The sequence below is a fragment of the Neolamprologus multifasciatus genome, chromosome 20 (assembly GCF_963576455.1).
Source record: "Neolamprologus multifasciatus chromosome 20, fNeoMul1.2, whole genome shotgun sequence".
Taxonomy (NCBI): domain Eukaryota; kingdom Metazoa; phylum Chordata; class Actinopteri; order Cichliformes; family Cichlidae; genus Neolamprologus; species Neolamprologus multifasciatus.
The window spans coordinates 29,385,348-29,408,499 of NC_140458.1; the positions used below are offsets into that span (position 1 = coordinate 29,385,348).

Sequence of the window (23,152 nt, forward strand, 5' to 3'; positions counted from 1 at the left end):
GATACAAATAATGAGAAGAAAGGCATGAAACTTCAAAAGGTTGGATGAAAGGACATTTCAGAGACGGGGACTGGAGCGCTGATGGTGAGAGTGAAAATGTGATACAGAAGAAAAAATAAAAGGACCAGTGTGTCATCGTGAGTGGTTACAATGTTGTTCTTGTTTATTAAGTGTACATTTCATTTCACTGAAAGCATTATTTGTTAAAACCCCGACATTTCCATGTACTGTTTAGCTAAAGAAAAAAAATGACCTGTGGAAAGACACTCAAATGTGTTTTTGTCTTCAGTGCTATTTGTTAGTCAGTGAAAAGACTAATAGAAAAGCCTAGACTCCATCCATCCATCCATCCATCCATCTTCAACCGCTAAAATAACAAATCTGTTGTTGTGAGGTATTACATTACATGCATACAGCACTGAGCCTGGACGTGGACTGGGTACCTTCATCAAAGCAGATTAGCTTTACCAGCTCTTCAGACATGGGTCTCTGCCAGTTGTTTTGGTTGGCTGACCTCCAATGCTGCACAAGTCAAGAGCTACATTCTGCATTAATCTGAAGGTCTTCAAACTCACCCATCATCAAGCCTCATTTTTGTGTAATGTCACTGAGCAGAGGTTGTTTCACTGAGCCTAATAAATCTTAGTAAGAGATAGTTTATCTAAATGAGACTTGACACATGGGAGCATTAAAAAAAGGCTCTAGAGGTCAGTCGACAAGAGAGAAATGAAATGCTTTAAATTTGTGGTCTCGGTTGTCAGGTATGCTGAAAAGACCTCACCGCAGTTACTGCACGTTATTATCTGTTTAAAGTTCTTTATCCATATGGGTTTTCATGATCACCTTGTTGCCATTTCCTAAATATGTCAGCATCCAAGGTTACTGAATGTGTGATAATGATAGCGTAATAGTCATCTTAACATATATAAAAATCTAAATCTAAAAGTTGAATTTTCTCAACTTGATTAAAGACCTTGTGCATATTGTTGGATTAAACATTACAGAAACTTAAAAGTGATTTAATTTAAGGCAGCTGTGGCTTAAACCTTGTATTTGGTGGTGATAATCAATTTGTTAAGCTCCGTATATCATTAGAAATCTTGTTGTTTGTAATTTAAGATTTTGGACATTTTTTGCATGTCATAAACTTTGACTGTGTTATTTTCTCAGGTGTGCCTACGCTGAACCCGTGTGCAGTTTTGCATTTCTTTGCCATCTCCATTTTTTTTCTTTTTACCCTCAGTACTTCAGTTCTAGGCTGCATCACAGAAAGCCATAATCAAAACAAACACAAAAAGTTTGTTTGTTAAAGCCTTAAAAACTGCTTTATAAATGTAGTCTCGTTGTTCCTGTGTGTGTTTTCTTTCCACACGCTCTGGGCTTCCTCTCACACTTCAAAGACATTCATGTTAGGGTAACTAGCTATTCTAAATTGGCCCTAGGTTCGAATGTGAGCGTGAATGCTTGTCTGTCTCTTGGTGTCAGCCAAGTGATAGCCTGACAGCCTATCTAGGGTGTACATGGCCTCTCAACCTGTCACAGCTGGGATATGCTCCAGGCCCCTGTGATCCTGAATTGGATAAGAGGGTGGATGGATGGATGGGTTAGGGTAACAAACCTGGGTTTACTGTAAAAAGCCTAATTATTGACTTTATAAGCATATCTTTTAACAGAGGCTTACTTGTCAAGAAAACCAAACTCATACCCATGAATTTTGCAGAGTATCCTGCATGAATACGAGATCTGTAACTGAACAACAGTCAAGTCTAATTCTGGTAGAATTCTTGTATTGTTGTTATCGTGTCAGAGTGCTTTGCAGCTCATACACTGATAAAAGCCTTTCCCCCCTTTTTTATGTGCATCATTTATTATTTAGGACTTTGACTATTTTATAAGATCTCACTCATATACTTGCGATCTGTTCCTGACTGCAGGAGTAACACCTTCTTTCCTCGTCTCTATGGCAACTGCAGTAATATTACAGTACAGGCACATCAAAGAGAATAATGAAATACATCAACAATGCTCTGCAATATTATTTGATGACTTTTTTTCCCACCTCGCTGCAGTGACAAAAGCAGGAGAGAGCACATTTTTGAGTGAAACACGGTTGGTTGATTAGATATCTGAGAAAGTGCAGCTTCAATATTACTTCAGCGTGAGCTTTTAGCCAGAGGTCGCCGGCCTGTCTCAAAAACTCCATGATGCAACAATGCGATAGAGACTGCAAGACCAGAGCTGAAATCTTCCTCTGCTGGTTTATTATATAGATCATATTCAGTGTAATTAAAGCTATTTAGCATGAGTTTACTTACATTTATTCAGTATTTTGATGTAGCGGTTGGAATGCTGTGTTTTTGTGAAAACCTGATGCCTTGTGCAACTTCTTTTTTTCACCTTTATAAGACTAAGTGAAGCCTTAAAATAACTGCTATGTCTGAGAAATGGTAGAAAATGTTATGGTAAATATCAAAAAATGAAAATGTCTCTAAATGGCAACATATTTAGGTTTTACTTTAAAACACTGAAAATCAGAGTGCTCAATATCCTTTTCCTCTTCTTCCCAAGGGTGTGTGGTGACGGTGACGGGACGACTCACATTTGTCAGTAACAAATCAATGGAGATTGAGGTGTTCGTAGACGTGTCCTCAATAGTGGAGGCACAGAAGGGGAAATATCGTGCTGGCTCAGCTTTCTTCACCTTCATCTCCCTGGACAAGGACAATAAGCCCCTGCCTGTCCCTGCCCTTAAGGTTGGTATCGTCCAATCTCCTTCTAAAGTCTGCCTGTCTTTTAAAACATTGATACATAATTTGTGATGTTATACATTATTTCATATCCATATCCCTTAGTACAGAGTAATTACATTCACAAACACTGACAGTCAAGCCTGTTTTTTTTACAGTATTGTAATGGAAAATAATCAAGGCATGGATTTTATTGCCTTTTTGCTGCCATATCATCTTTTAAAGGCTAATTATTTTTAGCTTGGTCTTTTCTAACTGCTGATAACATTTCCATTAGTAATTTTTCTTTATCGTGACACGTAAAAGGGCCATTACAAGACTGGATCAATGGAGCCTTCATATATAGAAAATGTTGAGTTGGGTCAGACTGATCTTTGATCCAAAACCACTGTAAAATTTTCCAGATAGCTGAAATAAATCACAAATATGAAAAAGTATACTAATACTTTTAAGATTATATATTAAAGACTGTCTTCACAGACATGGTTTTTGGAAAGCTCAAAGATACTGCCCATTGTTTAGGAATTCAACATTTCAGATTCTTTAAAAAGCATTCAAATCCTCGTAGTGTTTGGGTATTATCCTTCAGCAGTGAGCAGGGCTGAATGATATTATTCCCACAACATCTCCGAGATGAGTATCTCTGGGATGAGTATGCCTGACTCAGCACTTACTGTCAGCAAGCAAAGACTGCATGCTTACCTGCAGACAGGAGAGAGATGCCTGCTGTTTGTTCAGGCTCTCCAACACATAACGATCCAAACCTTGTTTTTATGCAAACACCGAGCTCATGCGCCATCTGTTTAAGTCATTAATATTAATGAGAAGCTATCTTTTTGCAATTTTGCACAAGCGAGGAGCTTTTAAAACCGTATTCTAAACACTGCAATGCAGTTTGTGTTAAGGTTCACATTATTTTTAAGTGTCATGATTAAGATTTTCACTCCATATTTTATAACTGAGCAATTCAAATTCTACCTAATGTTTTGTTTGAGTTGTTGTTGGTGTTATTGTTATTAATGATGTACTGCACTCCATTTTCTTGATTTGGTAGCTTTGCAACAATGACATGAGATGGGTGGGCAGTTTCAAATTTGGCCGACCAGCAGCAGGTCATTATTCCCTCAAGTGCACACTTGTACAAATTTCATAGAGTTTACACCAGAACTTATAATTAAACTAGAAGTATTTGTAGAATACTGAAAAAACCAAAGGCAATAATACTAGCAACAGAAGAACAAAGAAGAAAACAAATAGTATGATAATAAGTACAAATTGAAATAATAAATCTTTGATTTTTGAAAATAACACATGTATTCTACAAAAATGCATTTTAACTCCCGCCTGCATGACACTATGTCCTTCCATGTTTTAAGTACCATGAGCGTGTAATAAGAAATTTGCAGGAAGAAAGCTGCTGTGGTTGAGAGTGAAGCGTGAAAAAGGATTGTTATAGGTGTGTTGTCATGCCACAAGTGCAGCAGTGACTCATTTGACCATCAGGTCACAGTTGAAGGTGCAGTGTTAGCCTTTATAAACCACAGCACATTTATTCAAGACTTCTCTAATGATGCCCCTGCAGATAGAAGTGTTCATCGAATGCATGTCGCCTTTGGTTGGCCTTTTCAAAAGTGTCTGTCAGTCCCCTGATTTCCATTTCACAAAACCTGCATTTGGTTTGCCCATTGTGTGCCTCTCCCTCCATGCATTCATTACCTGGTTTTCTGCCTCACGTAAGCTGCTCGTTGCTTTTGTTTTAATAGGAGGGAATTGTAGCAGTTATTAGACTCATTGTAGTTTCTATTCAGACCTCAATGTTATCAAAAGAGAGGCTAAAAAATCTCCTGGTGATTTTAATAATTCATCCTCAACACTATAAATGGAAATCTAAATGGAGCCTAGGCTGCCAGGGATCTGATGTAGCTTGTCAAATAAACAAGGGCAGGGCAAAAGAGAAACGCGTGTGTGAATGAGTTATGAAGAAAGTGCATGTACACAAACACGAGCCCTTTGTGTGTAGGTCTGCATGTGTTAGAATGAGCATTGCCTGTGAATGTGCACATGCATGGAACAGATCATTGAGCACAAATGCGTGCATGTTTATTTGTATGAGCAAGAGGAGGAGGACAAGGCTCGATCGGTGCTATTTCTGGCTTTATGACTATTTACTGGGGGCATAAGCATGAGATGAGATTGACTCTGACTCTACTGATGGCAGTAAACCTTTTCATAATTGTTGGTCTTTGGTGTGTACACGAGAAACGTCATGTGCAGGAAATAAGGTTCAACACGTCAGTCCAATTAACACCCAAATTTTCCCTAACAGGAGAGATGGGACCATGGGAGTTGGAAAGACAATACACAGATCAAAAAGCAAAAAAAGCATCGTAAGTCAGATGATTGTGAGCAGAACAAATCAAAATGGAAGGATGTGGAAGTGAAATGTTTGTGTGTATTTGGCCTCCACATCCTTACATTTTGGCCACATAAAAGGTCTTGTGCAAAAGTCTTGATTCCCCCCTCATTTCTTTATATTCTGCTTCTAAAGAGCCAGACTTGTAATTTTTAAAATAGTGTTGAGTAATAAACGTAGGCCGACCATTTTTAGTGGAATTTTATTTTTTTTGGTAACTTAATACTGACCTGTGAATCAGTCATAATAGACATAATAAAGCATTTTGTCTGCACACACCAAACAAAATAGCAAATATTTTATTTTAAATTATATCTTTAGGCACAAAAACATATCATTTGTTTCCAGTTCTTTTGTTGAATCAGTATCTCTAAAATACTAACGATTATACAGTCTCAATCAAAAGTTTAAGACCACTTGAAAAATGGCAAAAATTCATATTTTGCATGGTTGGATCTTAACAAGGTTCCAATAGACCTTGAACATGCATTAAGAAGAAATGGGAGTGAGACAAAACATTTTTTCGAGCATGCAATTTATTGAAAACTGAAACAGCTGATCAAGATTAGGACCACATGCCATTAAAAGGTCAAATCTGTGCAAAAATCTTGATTCATTGTCATTTTCTGTCAGGTCACACTGTCATGACCTTCGGATGGCAAAGGCAAAAAAAAAAAAAGTTCACTTTTTGAACATGGTCGGGTTGATGAACTGCAAAAACTTTGGGACCTGTACCATTTGAGAGGGATAAAATAGTATTTTGGCACTAACAAGCTAATTCCCCAAATATTATTAGCATTAGTGTGCTGCGTGTCCTTAAAAAATCCGGGGAAACTGCAAAAGTGGAAAACAAAGGAAATAGGAGAGGAGCAAGATGCCTCTGTCTAATGTTCAGTGAAGCCTCATCAAAAATGGTCTCAGTGAAAGGGTGGCTGTCAAGAAGCCCCTGTTAAGGAAGAAAAACAGGGAGAAAAGGCTGTATGCAAAATTAAAAGAACAGAACTGAAAATCAGTGGCAACAGTTCTTATTGAGTGAAAAATATAAATCTGAAATTTTTGGGTCCAGTCGTCATCAGTGTCTTTGCAGGAGATACAATAATCAGTGTCTACAACACACACAACATCCAAATAAGAATGTCCTTCGAGAAGACTAGAGAACTATTTCTGTAGACTAGTTTAAAAAATTGAAAGAACTCTTGTGTTCAGGCTGTGTAGAAATATAGGTGTCGTACCAAACAATGACTTTCAAGCCTGTTAGAATCGTACAAACTCTATTTTTGCCTTATGTACATGTACATTTGCCTGTTTCAGTAAATCGTTTCACCTATTGCCAGGTTTACCTAGCAAAGCATAAAGAAACAAGGACTGGCTCAAGACTTTTGCATGGTACAAAATAGTATTATCAGCTATTTCCCAGAAATAGTAAGCCGTGGTATTTACTGTCTCTGTGTTAAAGATCCTCCAGAGAATTAAAACCTTTTCTTCTGAGCTAGCATGAAAGTGTGATTACACAAAACGTGTCTGACAGTTAGCAGTTAGTTTGGCACAAAGAATGGAAACCTTGAAGCAGCCACCCTGGCTCTGACTAAACATAACAAAAGCTATCTACCAATGCTCAACAGTGGGACTTGGTGTTACTTAGACTGCTACTTCAAGAGTCCTCAAAGTCACTGTATCAGCTAAAAATACTCCTGTACGTGACCACAACTTAATTTGACCTTTAGAGATGGGTAATTTTGTTACCCATGAACAGTGCAATGCTTCTTGTTTTTAACCTTTTGACTGAAGTAAAAAAAAAAAAAAAGCTTGTTTGGCTTGGCATAAAATTTAATTAAGCTTCATTTCCCCAAATACTAAACTTGCTTCCTCTTATACATTTAATCTTCTAATACCCCATAGCCCTTTTCATCAGAGAATACTGAAAAGGGCTCTTTTGTCTCTCTGATTCTTTTTGTTCTCCGTTTGTTAAAAAACAAACAAACAAAAACCAAGAAAAAAAAGGTGATTCTCCCTGCTTCTCTTTTATGTTTATAATGCAATTGTCTCTTTTTTTTTTGTCCTTTTTTAGTACTGCTGAAATTTAAACTGAAAACACTCCTGAAAGCTCAAACCATCACTTATTATAATTTCATGGCAGCTTTTGCCCCAGTTGAGCTCTATAAATAGTCTGATCGACATGACTTCTGCTATTTTTGACTGCAGGTGCTTTCCCTCCCATTTTCCCTTCCTTGATTTCTTGCCAATGAGCTCAGTGCAATCACTATTTTTAGATTTTTCAGTTTCAGCTCACTAGGGAGGTAGGTACGGTGGGAGTGTGTGTATGTGTAGCTGGGCTGTCACTAATGTTAGCATACTGTGGGTTATGCTGAAGTGGGGCATGAGGACAGCAGGCGCACAGAGGATAGTGGGGAATGCCTTGCCTATCTATAACAGTAATCTTGAAAATGAATTACTGAAATATAGTGTATATACATGCTAGGCCACGATTTTGGTCAAAACAGCAAGCACAAAAAATGCATTGTTAGTAAAAATACAGTATTAATAGGTCCACCATTCATCCCTGCTGAACAAAGAAAAGCTTTGTGTCTTTGTGTATGTGTGTTTTTCTTTATTGCATATCTCCATTTATTGATTTAAGTATTGTTTCACTATATCTCTCTTATTCTTGCCTTCTTGCTCCATCTTTCCTCTGATTTTTCCTTCCTCCTTCTATTCCATCTCCCTCCTTCCTCGCTGGCAAAGACTCAGCTGGCCTCCCTTGACACGAAAACAAGCCTGGTCGTCATGGCAACCTCATGTAGTTCACATGAAGTTTATTTTTAGATACCTCCCATTTAAGACAATCAGAACCGTGTTAACGGGTACACCCGTTAAACTTAACGCCCAGATCATGCCTGCATCTGTAAGGCACTGCTAAATGTGCACATCAGGGGGTTATCATTCTACGTCATACACTAAATATTGTGTATTCACAGCTCGAACTAAATTCTCTTCAGTTCAGTGAAACCCAGTTTTCTCTTTGACAGTACATGATTTAGATATTTTTTGGTTAAAATTATTCAACTTTTATTACTTTCCGATAAACATCTGTCTGTCAGCAGCACCCAAAAGAAGATTAAAAGGGTAATAAGTTTTGTCTGTGATGTTGTATTGTCATGTTGTTGCCTTAATTTGAGATCAAATTCAAAATTAGATACTAAATCATAATGAAAAAGTATAATTTTGTTATATTTAGAAAGAGTAATTTAGCATATTTATAATATGAGTCTTATTAAAAAAGAACAAAATTCAGTACTTTCAGAAAATCTTTGATAGAGATCAGTGTCACTTCTAATTTTCTTGTAACTGCAAATTACTTGTTCTTTAAATTAAATTACAAACCCTTTTGCAAAGTATGCAAATGTAATGCAGTATTTAAACTGCTACATAAGCAACAACTTCCCTCAAAATTCCCTCAAAGTTACCTGATCAATCTTTCATACTACAGTAGAAAGTTCAGTATAATTTCTCTCAGCTATCTTACATTAGTAAACTGCTGAAAAATAGGATCCAACTGAGGCTGTATACTTCAGACTCTTCATTGCTGTTGCTAAAGCTGCGATGAAGCCCATAAGAACGTGGTATGTCTGTATTATCAGATAGCTGCAGTGAAAAAACTCAAAGCATTTATGACTAAATGAAAAGATCCACTGGAAGAGCTCCTTTCACCATCCAGAAGAGCCTGGCTGATATAAAAGGATTCATTTTATGACTAGAAATGAAATACCTTTCAGCTTTGTCTAAAATGTCATCCTTTGTGTATACCTCTCGGTCCCTCTATCACACACAGATATATAGGTTAGTATCCAGGCTCATTCTAGTCCAGATGGCTATTATTTGTCTTGTGCTGGCTGTTTACAGCTTTGTGCTACCTTTACACAGTGACATTTGCCAGTGCCACTGATGCCCCTTGCCCACTCTAATAACAGCTCGCGCCAACACAACAGAACCCACCTGGCATTTTGCTGGCATTGTCTGAGCAAATCTCCTTTACATGTATTGTCCCTGTTCCACATTTACACCGTATTGGTTTTTCATGCTCCATTCAGCTGTCCACCTACTGGACTTAATTAACAACAGGTGAAACATCTGTCCTGGCTGTTTGACCCAATCAGCCAAAGTTCTGGGCTCTGATATTATCTCGCTGGAAGATTTTGAGAGTAATTCTTTTTCCTCTTCTTCTTCATCTTCTGGGCTTGTAACATCAGATCATCTGCCTCCATCTTACCCTAACCTTAGTATCATCTTCATCATGTTTCTTCTGATCATATCTATATATGCAGATAAACAGCATGGGTCAAGAAATGGCAATGCCAGCCTGTTAAGTCATTGATGATCAAGACTAATAATGGATGAGTAATTTTCCGAGTTTTCAGTGAGCACCAACACAAGGACAAACTGTTATGCTGAACAAAATGATGATTTAACAGTCACAATCACATTTTTTGTTTGTTCAATACTTTGATTTATGAACAGAATAGATGGGAATTTAGGGACATCGCTGTTAACCTTTTTTTTTTTTTTTTAGCATTTAGTTTACCAAAAACCAAAAACAAGCTTCTTGTAAGTCCATAGACGCTGAATCAGCTAGGGTCAGCTATCATTCTTATTGTAAAGATAAATAACCTTGATGAAACATGAAATGGTTCAGTTTACCCGAATGCCAATGCATGTAGTGATTGTCACTTGACACTGCTGGAGTATAGGCAGTTGCCTTAAACACAATATAACAAGCATGCTGGTTTTTGCAAGGATATTTGTAACCCAGTTCCTAAAATCATCTCAAACAAAAGAGAAGAAAAATGAAAACATTTAATGTTCATTGTTCTGTTCTTACTGTCCCTGTTAATGAAAGAGAAACAAGATCAAAATATTTATTTAAACATGGAAGGGACGCAGATTATATATGATATGCTCTGGTCAAACAAGGGTTAAGTTTTCTCAGAGGGTTGATGAGCTCTGATGAGAGCCTATTGTTTTACTCCACTCCTCGCATGTCAGCCAATCGGTGAAGCTCTGGGCAGCTCTTGTCCCTCCTTAGTACCAGCTCCCAAGTTTTCAGTCTCTTGCTTCTACAGCCAAACAGAGCAGACGGACTAAAACTTTGTTATCGGTAAGCTGGAGAAATTAACATCTAACGAGTTAAAAAAATACCATCTAAACTGATATTTTTTCACAAATTATGGGTTTGCACTTGTTGTCGTCAAGGGCAGAGCGAAACCGGAAGGTTTACTGAGCTGTGGCTTCACGTAACGCTGAGCATCCACTCGACGGCGGTAAGCTAAATGTGGCTAATCAGACACGTGATGTGCGGAGTGTGGGTACAGTTGTTGGATGTCTCTGAAACGCACTGTTGTTAATCTAGTTAGTTAATAATCTAAGTTATTAACATGTGAAAAGCTGTAAATGGTTAAAGCAGCTAAAAATAACTTTATGAGAGATAATTGTAAGCAGACTTTATCCTGCTTCCTGTTTAATTTTTGATGTCAATCAGTTGTTTTACTATACTCAGTATTGAATACTTGGAGGTAATTTTTAGTGTATTTCCGCTTTTACTAGTAGGCCTATGGTACAAGTAGGATTAAGCACGTCTATTTAATACTCCTATTTGAGTCCTTGTGTTTACAGGTTATTGAGATTGATTATTTGCACTTTGTTCAATTTCTGATAAGCATTTGCATATTATTCCATTTCTTAAAAGGGGTAATATACTTATTTATTTGTGATTTATATATATATATATATATATATATATATATATATATGTACAGTGAGTATTTTGATGGATGTAATTGATGTTTACAATGAAAATGAATTATATGGTGACTATAATTCCTGAATGTTTAAAACCTTGCAGATAATCTTTAATGTTACTGCAGGTTACAAATAATTGAACCTTGATACTGTGAAATTTTGGATATTGATACTTTGAACTTTGAAACTTGATATTTTAATGTTGTACAACATGACTGAATTGAATTGATTGATGACTGAATTGATGATAGCTGATCTGAATAGTTGTTACTGCACTGTGACACTACTTTAGTTAATTTGTGAGAGTTATCCTTAAAGGGGACGTGACATATATTTGGCCATTGTTTATAGGTCAGGTTTTTATATGGGACGAATCCAAAGACCAGGTCAGCGATTCCAGAACCCAGAGTGTTCCAGTGTTCATTGGATGGCGAGCCAACCCAAGATCCTAGGAGACGATATACATATACACGCACACTCACACGCACATGGACTACAATCCTCTACTGTACAAGTAGTACGGTAGGACAGACAATCACACACACTCCTTGTCGGACAAATTCTTTTGCCATACACCCGTTTGTCATGGGCCCCACCGGTATCATTTGGACTTAAAAAAAGACTAATTCTTTTATTTGTGCACAATTTTATTTTATTCTATTTTTTTGCTACTTTGGGGGAATTTTTTTTTATACTTGACATTCTGTTAAAACCTATTGAAATACTGTGTTGTTTACAAATTTATTTTACAAAGCTTAACGTCACTAAAGTACTTTTAAAGCCACACAACTGTGTTTGTCTGGTTTCTCTGCCATTCGTGTACCAGAGCTCTAAGAGTCGTTCTCAGTCTTCTGATACTAGCCCAAATTACTTATCACCTTGGTAATTATCCAATGGTACTTTATATAACTCTACGTAAGTGCTACAAAAGTGGCGAGCCAGCCAGGAGCTCTTTGGTGCATGAATATCAGCATTGAAACCTCCTTAAAGTGTGTATTGTCATTGAAACATCTTTTGCTATTGCCACAAGATGGATTTTGTATTGAGCTCAGGTATCAAAGTCCCCAATGCAGTAATTGTTAGTGGTACACTCAATTCATCGGATGATGAAGAGGTTCTTGACTTTTTGAAGCAGTATGGTACCTTTAGAGCCGTCCCAGTTGTAGATCCAAACTCAGAATTTTTCAAAAACCTGATCGTTGAGTACCGAAGTGGTAACTCCATTGATGCCTTAACTGATCTTTTGCCATACACATATGAAGTTGAAGGGAAGCCCGCTGTAAAATACCATGTAAGAGCTCTCTCCAGCGTTTACACTGCCAAGGTGGGAGGCAGTGCTACCAAATCCTACTTAGATGAAATAAAGCAGGTGGCAAAACTGAGTGGCAAAAGTTTTGAAGAGGTACTGAAGTCGATGATGACAGAGATCAGTGAAATCATTGGGAGTTCAGAGACCGATGATGAATGTATGCTCTCCTCCATGCAAGTTGATGATCCAAACAGGGAGAACCAGCTTCACCCCTCTCTTGAAACGTCTGAGATTGCACGCCAGCAGTTGTCTGAAGATCTACCACAGGTAGGATTGATTCAAGGTGGTACGGAGCCCCACCTACCTGTTGATTTCAAAAAGAGCCCATTTAGTGCGGCAAACAGTTTCAACCCACCTGAAATTCAGAAAGTCATTGTGGAACACATCGTGAAGAAAGATGACTTGATTGCACATTCATATTCTCCAATGAGACTCCGCTCATTCTCTGGCAGGATCCCCAAACCCAGCGGTGAGACGGATTATGACACATGGCGTTCACATGTTGAACTTCTCAGGAAAGACACTGCCATGTCTGAACTTCAAAAATCTAGAAAGATCTTTGAGAGCTTGTTGTCCCCTGCAGCTGACATTGTCAACAGACTGAGCCCAGAAGCTACACCTGAAACTTACCTTCAGTTGTTGGATGCAGCTTTTGGAACAGTGGAAGACGGAGAGGAGCTTTTCGCTCAATTCATGAACACTCTTCAGGATCCTGGTGAAAAGGCCTCTGCATACCTCTGCCGTCTTCAGGGCGCATTGAACCTCACTCTGAAGAGGGGAGAAGTCTCTGCTGAGGATGCCGATAAACACATTCTCAAGCAGTTTTGTCGTGGATGTTGGGACCACACCTTGCTCTCAGATCTTAATCTTGAACACAAGAAAAGCCAACCTCCAACATTCTCAGAACTTCTATTAATGCTCCGAACAGAAGAAGATAGACTGGCAGCTAAAGCCACACGGATGAAGAAACACCTTGGTTCAACCCGGCAGCGGGTTGTGGCACACTGTCAAAAGACTTGCACCTGTAGTGAGCTACAGACAGTGACTCAATCTGATTCTGACCCGTTGACAGATCTGAGGAAGCAAGTTGCATCCCTACAGAGTCAGCTTACTAATTTGATGGCAAAGAAACAGAAGAAAAGCTCGAAGCCTAAGGACAGGGCTGAGTGTGATTTACGTGAGATGGCTATGGCAACACCTAGCATCAAGGTCACAAGTGCGAAGCCTGCCAACTTGCGGCAGAGCACCCAGCCAAGACCATGGTACTGCTTCAAGTGTGGTCAGGATGGCCACATCTCAGCAAGTTGCAGTAATGACCCAGACCCCACTCTTGTCGCTGATAAGAGGAAGCAATTGAGAGAGAAGCGTCGCATTTGGGAGATGCAAAACACTCCATCTGCTGACCAGGATTTTTAGACGCAGTCTCAGTTGTGGGGCAAACTGGGACTGAAGCAGGTCAACATCGTCCCGCTAAATCTGGAAGTCAAGCTAAACCAGGAGCACAGGCCACTTTGAGGCAATCCCATGTTGGAGAACAACCTTTCAGACTACCTAAGAGGCTCATAGGCACAAAGAGTACAGGTCAAGTCACGATCAAAGGTAAGGTGTGCAGTTGTCTCCTTGACACGGGTTCTCAAGTGACCACTGTCACCAAGTCCTACTATGACCAGTATTTGTCTGAGCAACAGATAGAGCCACTACATGACCTTCTGGAAGTTGAAGGGGCCAATGGGCAGCTTGTACCTTACCTGGGTTATGTTGAGATTGGAATCACCTTTCCTAAAGACTTTCTTGGTGCTGAACTAGAAGTCAAAACACTAGCTCTAGTAGTCCCAGACACCGGGACATTAACCAAGTCTTGTGTATTGATTGGAACAAACACTCTTGATGTAGTGTATGAAATGTACACAGAGGCAAACCCAGAGGGCTACCAACCCATTCCTCATGGGTACAGAACCGTACTCAAAGTACTGGAGTTGCGGCAAAAGCAATGTCCAGATGAAAACGTTGGATTAGTGAGGATGCGTGGAAAGGATGAAGTGATCGTCCCAGCTGGGAAAACAGTCGTTCTTGAGGGGACAGTATCAATCAAGGAATTTTACACTGAGAGATCTGCCCTGTTGGAATATCCTTCAGTATCTTCCCTGCCTGGGGGGCTTTTAGTACAAACCTGTCTCCTTGACTTGCCGAGCAACCAGTCGTGCAAACTACCTGTAGTAGTTTCCAATGAGTCAGAGCATGACATTACCATCCCAGCTAAGAGCGTGATTGCAGAACTCAGTGCAATACAGACTGTCCTATCTCACAAACACATTGTGAGTGAGCCATCAGAGTGTGAACCATCCAAGACCTCTAGTGTGACATTTGACTTTGCCGACTCTCCTATCCCTTCTGACTGGAGAGACCGCATTACTCAAAAGCTGAGCAGTGTGCCAGAGGTCTTCGCCCAGACCGATCTGGATTTTGGAAGGACGGACAAGGTCAAACACCACATTAAGCTATCAGATGAGACACCATTCAAACACAGAGCCCGACCGATTCACCCGCACGACATAGAGGCTGTTCGAAAGCATCTGCAAGAGCTTCTCGCAACTGGAGTAATTCGCGAGAGCGAGTCCCCATTCTCCTCGCCAATTGTTGTGGTCAGGAAGAAGAACGGTCAGGTACGTCTGTGTGTTGACTACCGTAAGTTAAACTTACAAACAGTGAAAGACGCATACGCCCTCCCAAGACTGGATGACACCTTCACCGCACTTTCAGGTTCCAAGTGGTTCAGTACACTCGATCTTAAGTCCGGCTATTATCAGATCGAAGTTGCAGAGAGTGATAAGCCCAAGACTGCCTTTGTCTGTCCACTAGGTTTCTGGGAGTTCAACCGTATGCCACAGGGAGTGACAAACGCGCCAAATACTTTTCAGAGGCTTATGGAGAGATGCATGGGAGACATAAATCTCAAGGAAGTTGTTGTTTTCCTGGATGATCTCATAGTTTTCTCGAAAACCCTTGAGGAGCATGAAGCCAGACTCATGAAAGTCCTGGAACGCTTAAAGGAGTATGGGTTAAAGCTGTCTCCCGAAAAGTGCAAGTTCTTCCAGTCCTCAGTTCGGTACTTGGGGCATGTTGTTTCACAGCACGGGGTGGAAACTGACCCAGAAAAGACGGCCACACTTAAAACTTGGCCAGTCCCTCAGAACCTCAAGGAGCTGAGATCCTTCCTTGGGTTCTGTGGGTATTACAGACGGTTTGTTAAAGGCTACTCAAGTATTGTGAAACCGCTGAACGATCTAACGTCCGGTTATCCACCACTGAGGAAACATTGCAAATCAAAAGGGAGGAGTAATCAGTATCATGATCCAAAAGAGCTGTTTTACGAACGGTGGACCCCTGCATGCCAGAAAGCATTTGAGGCTATCATTGACAAGCTAACGTCGCCTCCAGTCCTGGCCTTTGCTGACCCAAAGCTGCCTTACATCCTTCATACAGATGCGAGCACTACGGGCCTTGGAGCAGCCTTATACCAGGAGCAGGAGGGACAGCTGCGGGTTATCGCCTACGCAAGTAGAGGTTTGTCAAGTAGTGAGTCCCGCTATCCAGCACATAAGCTCGAGTTTTTGAATTTAAAGTGGGCTGTAACAGAGAAGCTGAGTGACTACCTCTATGGCAATCAGTTCACCGTTGTCACAGACTCAAACCCTCTGACCTACATCCTCACCTCAGCAAAACTCGATGCAACCAGCTACAGGTGGTTGGCGGCCCTCTCTACCTTCAATTTCCGACTCCAGTATCGTTCTGGAAAACAAAATGGAGATGCCGATGGACTCTCACGTCGTCCTCATGGCAAGCTACCTGATGACCTTACATTTCAAAAAGAGAGAGACCGGATATGCCAGTTCGCAAAACAACATCTGTCAGATCCTGACCATATTGACTCAGTCGATCAGGATGTTGTTCATGCTATCTGTGAGAGACAGTTTGTTTATCATTCAACCACCTCTGAAGCTTTGGGTGATGATGCAGGTATATCCCTTGTCGAAAGTCTTGCCATTTCTGGAGATGCTGTACCTGACAGCTTTGAGCAGGAAGAGACGTTGGGAGGCCTAGACACCATTCCCAAACTCTCACAGGCAGATCTCAGAGACAGCCAGAGATCTGATCGGTGCATCAGACATGTTATTACTCAGATGGAGAGTGGGGAGAAACCCCCTCCCACATTGAGGAAAGAACTTCCAGACATAGTCCTGTTGCTGAGAGAGTTGAACAGGTTTGAGCTGTGCAATGACATTCTCTACAGAACACGAAGAGAAGGCAATAATAAACATTACCAGTTGGTCTTACCTGAAGACCTGCGAGAGTTTGTGTTGACAAGCCTACATGACAACATGGGTCATATGGGAATAGAGCGCACACTCGATCTGGTCAGAGCCAGGTTCTACTGGCCGAGAATGTCCTCAGATGTGGAGAAAAAGATAAAGACCTGCCACAGGTGTGTACGCAGGAAAACGTTACCTGAGAAGGCTGCACCTTTGGTGAATATCATGACGACAAGACCCCTCGAGTTAGTCTGCATGGATTTCCTATCCATTGAACCAGACAGCAGTAATGTGAAAGATGTTCTTGTCATCACAGATCATTTTACTAAATATGCAGTCGCTATCCCAACATCGAACCAAAAAGCTCGGACTGTTGCAAAGTGTCTGTGGGACCATTTCATAGTACACTATGGCATTCCTGAAAAATTACACAGCGATCAAGGGCCTGATTTTGAGTCTCAGCTGATCAAGGGGCTGTGTGAAGTAGCAGGCATACAGAAGATTCTGACTACGCCGTACCATCCCAGGGGCAACCCGGTGGAGCGTTTTAACCGAACACTCTTAAGTATGCTTGGAACTCTGGAGAACAAAGACAAGTCACATTGGAAGGATTTTGTAAAGCCTTTAGTTCATGCGTACAACTGTACCAAGAACGAGGTAACTGGATTCACACCGTATGAGCTGATGTTTGGGCGTCAGCCACGGTTGCCTGTTGATTTGGCTTTCGGTTTACCTGTGCGAGAACAACAAAACAAGTCACACTCCCAATATGTTAAGGACCTCAAATCCCATCTTGAGGAGAGCTATAGAATAGCTACACGGAGTGCTGCAAAGGTAGCCGAAAGGAACAAAACCAGATTTGACAAACGTGACCACATCTACCTTGGAAATCGGGGACCGAGTGCTGGTAAGGAACATACGCATTCGAGGAAAACACAAACTCGGCGATAAATGGGAGCAGACCGTCTATGTGGTGGTAAAACGAGCTGGAGACCTCCCCGTCTACACTGTTAAACCAGAGGGCGGGAATGGCCCCATACGCACCCTACACAGAGACCTCTTACTCCCTTGTGGGTTCCTCTCTGCAGCCAAGGAAGTGAAACCTGAACAACCAGAACCAAAGAAAAGGCCCAGAACGCGACAGACCACTCACAAAGACAAGGAAAGAGCAGATCACCCCTCGGATGAGGATGATATTGTTTCAGTCCACTGGTTTGCAGATAGATCAGTGCCAAATGACTCGGTGTACATTGTCAAGCGAGATGTTCTGCTGACTCATAAATCAAGTCTTGGTCGGGATGATGTGATTGCAGATCAAGACAAGTTGGCTGGTAATACTTCAGCTTGTACAGACACCATATCCGATGTTGTTCCAGCCAGTCATGCTGACCATAACCAACATTATGACAATCAGATCGCAAGTTATGGAGAAGCCTCGTATGAGGAAGACTTACCTGAAACGGAAAGAGACTTACCTGGAAATGACGAATCTGAAAAGGAAAAAGACTTACCTGGAAATGACGAATCTGAAAAGGAAAAAGACTTACCTGGAAATGACGAATCTGAAATGGAAAGGGACTTACCTGGAAATGACGAATCTGAAAAGGAAAGAGACTTACCTGGAAACGACGAATCTGAAAAGGAAAAAGACTTACCTTCTACGGATCGCCCTGACATGAGGGATGAACAAATCCTACTTCTCTCAGACATGTTAGGGAGTGATGAGGAAGGAGAGGACTTGATATTTGACAGGGAAACAGTAAACAAAGAGAGAGATGAGCAAATAAGCAAAGAAATTCCTGTCCGACGATCTGAAAGAAGTCGCCAGCCACCAAAAAGGCTAGACTATGCCGAATTGGGAAATCCCCTTGTCACTGTGGTCAAATCATTATTTCAGGGTTTAACCACAGCTTTCATTGACTCTTTAAATGCTAAAGCTGAATTATTGTTCTTAGATGATGCAGTTCGCAGTGGACATGCAAAGGGACTTGCATGAATTCAAAAGGGGAGGGTGTAACCCAGTTCCTAAAATCATCTCAAACAAAAGAGAAGAAAAATGAAAACATTTAATGTTCATTGTTCCGTTCTTACTGTCCCTGTTAATGAAAGAGAAACAAGATCAAAATATTTATTCAAACATAGAAGGGACGCAGATTATATATGATATGCTCTGGTCAAACAAGGGTTAAGTTTTCTCAGAGGGTTGATGAGCTCTGATGAGAGCCTATTGTTTTACTCCACTCCTCGCATGTCAGCCAATCGGTGAAGCTCTGGGCAGCTCTTGTCCCTCCTTAGTACCAGCTCCCAAGTTTTCAGTCTCTTGCTTCTACAGCCAAACAGAGCAGACGGACTAAAACTTTGTTATCGGTAAGCTGGAGAAATTAACATCTAACGAGTTAAAAAAATACCATCTAAACTGATATTTTTTCACAAATTATGGGTTTGCACTTGTTGTCGTCAAGGGCAGAGCGAAACCGGAAGGTTTACTGAGCTGTGGCTTCACGTAACGCTGAGCATCCACTCGACGGCGGTAAGCTAAATGTGGCTAATCAGACACGTGATGTGCGGAGTGTGGGTACAGTTGTTGGATGTCTCTGAAACGCACTGTTGTTAATCTAGTTAGTTAATAATCTAAGTTATTAACATGTGAAAAGCTGTAAATGGTTAAAGCAGCTAAAAATAACTTTATGAGAGATAATTGTAAGCAGACTTTATCCTGCTTCCTGTTTAATTTTTGATGTCAATCAGTTGTTTTACTATACTCAGTATTGAATACTTGGAGGTAATTTTTAGTGTATTTCCGCTTGTACTAGTAGGCCTATGGTACAAGTAGGATTAAGCACGTCTATTTAATACTCCTATTTGAGTCCTTGTGTTTACAGGTTATTGAGATTGATTATTTGCACTTTGTTCAATTTCTGATAAGCATTTGCATATTATTCCATTTCTTAAAAGGGGTAATATACTTATTTATTTGTGATTTTATATATATATATATATGTGTACAGTGAGTATTTTGATGGATGTAATTGATGTTTACAATGAAAATGAATTATATGGTGACTATAATTCCTGAATGTTTAAAACCTTGCAGATAATCTTTAATGTTACTGCAGGTTACAAATAATTGAACCTTGATACTGTGAAATTTTGGATATTGATACTTTGAACTTTGAAACTTGATATTTTAATGTTGTACAACATGACTGAATTGAATTGATTGATGACTGAATTGATGATAGCTGATCTGAATAGTTGTTACTGCACTGTGACACTACTTTAGTTAATTTGTGAGAGTTATCCTTAAAGGGGACGTGACATATATTTGGCCATTGTTTATAGGTCAGGTTTTTATATGGGACGAATCCAAAGACCAGGTCAGCGATTCCAGAACCCAGAGTGTTCCAGTGTTCATTGGATGGCGAGCCAACCCAAGATCCTAGGAGACGATATACATATACACGCACACTCACACGCACATGGACTATAATCCTCTACTGTACAAGTAGTACGGTAGGACAGACAATCACACACACTCCTTGTCGGACAAATTCTTTTGCCATACACCCGTTTGTCATGGGCCCCACCGGTATCATTTGGACTTAAAAAAAAGACTAATTCTTTTATTTGTGCACAATTTTATTTTATTCTATTTTTTTGCTACTTTGGGGGAATTTTTTTTTATACTTGACATTCTGTTAAAACCTATTGAAATACTGTGTTGTTTACAAATTTATTTTACAAAGCTTAACGTCACTAAAGTACTTTTAAAGCCACACAACTGTGTTTGTCTGGTTTCTCTGCCATTCGTGTACCAGAGCTCTAAGAGTCGTTCTCAGTCTTCTGATACTAGCCCAAATTACTTATCACCTTGGTAATTATCCATTGGTACTTTATATAACTCTACGTAAGTGCTACATATTTCTGCTTTATTTCTGTAGGGAAGACAAATTACTTAAGAACACAACAAGGACCTTAATAAGAAAATGAATTGCCTCATTGAGTTATGCAAATGTAATTAACATAATGGTTAACATACGCACGACACACGTAACCTGTGGTACTGTGTGTAGATGGATGTGCACCGGCCATATGTGCATGTTATTATTATTATTAGTAATATTATTATTGTAATTATTGACTATTAAGTAATAAAGGTAAAAAAACAAGGTTTGAACAGTGATCAGGAATTTGTTTTTACTGGATGGGTAAGCTGAATGTACAAATTGGTGTCTGGAAATATAAATCAATTATTCAATAACAAAATATTCATGTAATTAGTTCAAATCAATTTCAAGCTGTGCAGGAAAAATTGCACGTTAAAAATGTTTTATAATAATTATTATTTTATTTTAACAACCTTTGATATGTTAATAGTCAAAGCTTACATAAATCTCTTCTTCAGCCAGACAGCGAAGCTCACATTTTTCCTGCCAGAATCATTTTTAGCTGTCATTGTCAGACAGTCTGCAGCTATGATTCATCCGCAGCAGTAAGGTATACAGTTTCGTTTTGCTGTTTGTTAACTCATCTCAAACCGTACATCGATATGGTTTTAAAAAGAGTGATTTTTACTATTTACTAGTACAATTTTTATTCTTTAAAAAAGTTAAATAAAATATATTAATTCATTTTTTAAATTAATTTGATTAATTAATTAATTTGAACCTTACGGTTCTGTCTGATCATAAACAGTCTCACCATGTAAACCTTTTTACTTTTGCTTTGATATCATGGCTGCAGTTTTTCAGACTTAAATAAATAAACAATAATGTCTTTGGATTGTTCCAGCCTGTTCAAGAAGGATGATTTATAAGCCTCTAATTGGTGTTAGGATCCTAAATCACCTTGTTGGGGGTTATTTCAGTAATGCTATAATGCAGCTCCCTGCACAGCTCAAAGTGTTAACTAGATAGAGCAAGATGCCTCTGTCTCATTAATGCACTCAATGAATTGTTAGGCTAGGCAATAGATTGTCCACAGAGTTAGACAAAAGGAATTATGACATTATAGGTCATGTTTGTGTATTTGTCTGCCTTCCAACATTGCAACAGGCAATCATTTGTAACCACCTTTATAATAAACTGTATAACAGCGAGAAAGGAAACACCATTTAACTGAGTAACTGTGACTTGAAAATTAAATATATGTCATTATATTTGTCTTATGTGAAGAAAATGAATAACCACTAAATAAAAAATTATATGTATATATGGGGGCACATATTTACAAATACTTCATTAAATGAATAGAAATGAAATTCATTGGTTATAGAGTATGCTAATATTTAACAGATACGTCAGAAATAAGCCCAGCTTCACATTGACGACCTGTCCAGGGTTTACCCTACGCCTCGCCCTATGGTGGCTGGGATAGACTTGGAGCTTGTAGAATACAAAAAAAGATAATATGCTAACTTTTTGCCAACACAGAGATACCAGTTAAGACGCTACAGATGCCGCTGGAGCATCCAGCATTTAACATTTAACATTTAACAGTTAGTTAATGTACAGACACTTAAATATAGTAAACTTTGCAATGTATTTTTTAAATAAAGGAGCAGAACGTTGTGTGCATAAGTTCTGCTTATAATCATTTTATTTACTCTGGTAGTTCTTCATTTTCATTTTTTACTGCCGACGGCTGCGTTTAACTATTTTATTTTATTTGTGGTCCTTAACTCAAATTTTGTTTTAATTGTGCTTACTTATGTCTAATAATTAATTTTTTTTATAATGCAACTTAAGTCATGCTTTTTTCACCTATAAAGAAATGGATTACATAAATAAAGTTTTGCTAGAACATCTCAAAACCTTTTAATTGTGTCATTGCATTATAGAAAGATAATCATACTACAGTAGTAACAGTAGTAGTAATAGTAGTATTTTTAGTAGTAAAATACAGACCTTAAAATTTGTAAAACACGGGAACATTTGATGCAAAAATTAAAAAATGGGATCAGCATTGGTCAACAGTGTATGCATGCATATATGAGGTCATTACGATCACAGTGCACTACATTTGGTTGCTGTTTGGGGTGTAAAGCAATGGCTAAGCTTGTTTAGAGTTGATCTGACCCACCCTGCCTGATTCTGTAACTCACAGTCTGTAACCCATCTCAATCCAGTTAGAACTTCATCACACCAGTAATCACTTATATAAATACACATACCTTATATAATTATAAATAATTTTATTTGTGTATTTAATTTTTTTTTCACTTTTTTTGCAGCCTATTCACCTACCTGTGTAGATATTCTGACTGAACAGAACCACGTTTACATTTTACATTATGTACAGAACCACAGTATGTGGTTTTCAGCAGGTATTAAGTATGTGAATATGTAAGATACGTAAGCAATCATTTTGATGGTCATGACTTGTTAGTTCCTTGGTTATATTACATGACGCCCAGATATTGTATGTTATATGTGTCTATATTATTTTTCTGAAAAACTTGTTCTTTCCCCCTCTCTCTCTTTTTAAACTCAATGAACTGGAATTATCCATTACTTTCAGTTGAATGGCAAAAGCAAAACTGACTGAGCAGTATGTTGACTGTTATATAACTGCCATACAA

At 39.2% G+C, this 23,152-nt stretch overlaps 1 protein-coding gene across 5 annotated transcripts in view; it reads left to right on the forward strand.

Moving 5' to 3' along the window:
* acot7 (acyl-CoA thioesterase 7) overlaps nucleotides 1-23,152 on the forward strand; it is a 76,755-nt gene that overhangs the window by 40,995 nt on the left and 12,608 nt on the right. For all 5 annotated transcript variants that reach the window (XM_085145150.1, XM_085145151.1, XM_085145148.1 and 2 more), the window contains one exon: nucleotides 2,569-2,753. In XM_085145150.1, coding sequence (XP_085001276.1) covers nucleotides 2,569-2,753 — 185 coding nt within the window. The remainder of the gene's footprint in view (nucleotides 1-2,568; nucleotides 2,754-23,152) is intronic.